This window comes from Notothenia coriiceps, unplaced genomic scaffold (assembly GCF_000735185.1).
Source record: "Notothenia coriiceps isolate Sejong01 unplaced genomic scaffold, NC01 NC01_scaffold00027662, whole genome shotgun sequence".
Lineage (NCBI taxonomy): Eukaryota > Metazoa > Chordata > Actinopteri > Perciformes > Nototheniidae > Notothenia > Notothenia coriiceps.
This window is the reverse complement of record NW_011360363.1, coordinates 1-3557: the sequence shown is the minus strand read 5'-3', so window position 1 is coordinate 3557 and position 3557 is coordinate 1. Positions and strand designations below refer to the sequence as shown.

General features: G+C 38.9%; 1 protein-coding gene across 1 annotated transcript; it reads left to right on the top strand.

The window, feature by feature from the left end:
• Positions 1 to 1977: 1977 nt before the first annotated feature.
• Positions 1978 to 3551, top strand: LOC104957772 (fibronectin type III domain-containing protein 7-like; the record flags this gene model as incomplete). Its single annotated transcript, XM_010785433.1, has 2 exons — positions 1978 to 2276; positions 3349 to 3551. Coding segments are annotated over exons 1-2 (291 nt in total), but the record flags the coding sequence as incomplete, so codon positions are not given.
• Positions 3552 to 3557: the final 6 nt, after the last annotated feature.

Sequence of the window (3557 nt, the reverse complement as noted above, 5' to 3'; positions counted from 1 at the left end):
AATTGTGGTCATGGATGCCAGCCTGATCCTCCAGGTTTGGTTGAGCTTTCTGCCCAGCCTCTCTCCTGGCTCGCCCAGAGTCCATGACCACGTGTGCAACCAAAGTGACCCGAATCCCAAAAGGTTATGGCTCATCTTGGTTTTGCTCTTTCCCCTTCCTCCCTGGCCTACTCCTCTTACTCTGACTCCTCTTGCTAGCTTGACTTGGCCTGCCTATTTGTTGACTGACGAAACAGCCTTAAAAACTTAAAATAGCATCTCAAAAGCATTACTTACCAGAAATCATTGTGTGTATCACCATGCTGTTAGAACATCTTGAGTGCATTTCCTCCATCAAACATTTACAATCATCCATGCATCCACTGTTACTTCTTAAATCTTCTTCTTCTTCTTCTTGGAACTTTCTCCAATTGAACAAAGAGAAAACGGAGATCATTGTTTTTGGAGCAAAGAAGGAACGATTAAAAGTCACCGCTACAAAACAACGAATAAAGCTAGAAATCTAGGTGTAGTGATGGACTCAGACCTGAATTTTAACAGTCACATTACAACAGTTATTAAGTCTGCATACTATCACCTGGTCCCAAGAGTTCAAAACTTTTAATCTCAATCAGATCCGAAATTTTTTTTTTTTTTTGTGATCCAGGATCAGACAAGTCGGCCAAATGTTGTCCCTGGAGTTCAGAGCAATTCAGGATAGGATCACCCTGATCCAGATTACGATTTTTCAAGATGACTAGATCCTGAATATCAGTGCTTTAATCCTACCGATCGCCATCTAGTGAATATGAAAAATAATACAAGGAAGACAAGAGACCACATTGCAGAGACATCTATAATGTCTAATTATATTTTTTTTATTTGAAAGGTGATGACAGATGATGGACTTTTATTTTTGTTGAAGATATTTTTACTTTAATCTAAATTACATTTTTGATTGACAACCTTTGCTGTTACACTTTTATGAGCATCAATCATTTGGTAGAAAAACAAATAGGCCACCACAAACGTGAGCAAAAATGGGGAAAAATAAAATGTATTTCCCATGAAGGCTAAAAAGTGTGTATTATTTCAGTTAACAAACGTTGCCATCTTATTTAAATTGAAACATATTTTAAAATAAATTGTACAGTACATTTTGCTCTGGTAATCCACTGGAAATCCACCCCTCTGGTGGTAATCCAGTTTTTTGGGATCAAACTGATCCCAATCCTGTGTTGTCGGTTTGAACTACCCGTTTTGAAGATTTGATCCAGATTAAAGCTTTGATTGGATTTCCTGATCTGATCGGATATCAAAGTCATCCTAATCCTGTTTTTTGGTTTTGAACTCCCCAAAATCCAGATCTGATCAGATAGGGATTAAAAGTTTTGAACTCCTGGGCCCAGGGGACTATCTGATCCACATGAGTAAAAAATAACATGCTACAGGCAGTCATCGTTTTTGTTCGCCGTTTGCCATTATTCACCTCTGATTTAATTTCCCTTCCTTGAATGTAGGTTTCTGTTTATGTAAGATTGAGAATAACTACACTATAGGTGGATTTATTTATACATCCACCATGTTTCTAAATTATAATCAAAGCTTTCCACTCACATGTTTGAAACTAAAAACAACTTTTTTACATCTAAATTCAAACATGTGAGCTTGATTGCTCACTTATTCAGAAACAACATGAAAACTATGCTTTTCATTTTTTAGTAGGTGCATAAAAGTCTGTGAAGTGGCTGATACTTGGGTACAGTCCACATTCTGACATCACTGCTTGGATCTGTGACTGATGACAATAAAAAAAATAAATAAATAAATGGATTCACAAAAAAGTAATGGCTTTACTAGGACTGAACTGCTGTAAAACATGACTCAAGATATTTATTCCCTTAAGACTTGGCTTCAAAAGCATACATCTTAAATGACTAAGTAAGCAACAATCAAAGTCAAGAGAAACATATTCACTCAAAGTACAGTCGCCCTCATCGCTTCATAATGTTAAACTTTGTCCCCCTCCACAGTGTTGCCCCCTCCTCAGCTCTCCGCCTCCTCTCCCAGCAACGACAGCATCACTGTGTCCTGGGCTCCTGTTGCCAACGCTGTCCAGTACAGCCTGTCTCTGTACAAGTTTGGCTGGAACACCACCTTCATCAAGCACAACACTTCCAGCACCAATTGGATCGTCTCCGGCCTGGATATGGGCTCAGTCTACGTCATAAAGGGTTTCGCCTGGGACCCCGAGGGCCGCCAGGGAGAGGACAGTCTGTACATCAACCAGATGACAAGTAAGCGTGCACTGAGACTCTTTTCTGTGTGTGGGGAAATACCCATGATTGCTCCTACAAGTATATAGAGTCCATGTTCCTTTTTTATTTGATCATGTAAGAAATATTATACGTGTAGAGATAAGAGAAAATATTAACTAGGCTTGCAATTTTAAATGAACTTGTCACAGAACTTTTTATGTTATATTGGGTTTTATTACATTACATGTTTTTTTATCCAAAGCGACTTACATACTCAATACTCAATACTGTGGGCAATCCCCACAGGAGCAATTTGGGGTAAAGTGTCCAGGGACACAACAACATTCTGACTGCAGAGGGGTTTGAACCTGTGACCCCCTGATCCGAATACCAACGCTCTATCCACTGCAACACACGCCTCCTCCACACAAAAACAGTTTTTGCTTTTCAGAAACATTTAACCTCTTCACAGTCTTACACTTTTTAGAAATATATAATAGTGGAACCTAAAACATGACCTTAAGACACAGAATATTGTGTAAAAATATATATCTTCAAATGATTATCATGGGATGCAGCCTATATAAGCTACAAAACACATGACTGAAGTTGTTTGAAATAGTATTAAAACCCTTTGTTTCATAAAGGAAACTACTCCATACAAGGAAAAAGTTCTACATTTGAACTTGGGCGACTCCTAGTGGTAGTTCAAAAAGACACATTGGTAGCACTGGTCTTCTCTGGAGTGTCTTATTTGTCCACAAAGACTTATGCCATCACAAGAATACAAAAACTGTACAAATAGAACTAGTTATAAAGCCATGTTCAAATAACTAAATAAGTGTTGACATGTAAACAGTCATTTGATGCTGAAATAGTGGGTCGCTGTGTTGGTTTGAACTATATAAAATATTTTCAACCTCAGGCTGTGACATCTATATCTATGAACGGCAGCCATCTGATGAATACAGTATTAATAGTAATAACATTTTCCTCACCAAACATTACTGGTAAGAGTAATTTAGAAACTATTACTCTAATTATACTTCTCTACTCTTATTAGTGTGCTTTTATTTAATGCATCATTGGGCATGTTTTATTGTTTTCACAGGACCTGCTATGCCATCTATTGCCAATGTCTCCATGGTGATGAATAACGGTTTGGCCGGTATCTCCGTGTCCTGGGAACGGGATGAGGGGGTCTTTGGGTCCCTCCAGTACCATGTGATGAGCGACCAGAACCTCACCTGTAACTCCACATCCAGCTCCTGCACCCTGTCTCCAGTGGGCTGCGGAGAGGTACACACAGTCCGGGTCAGC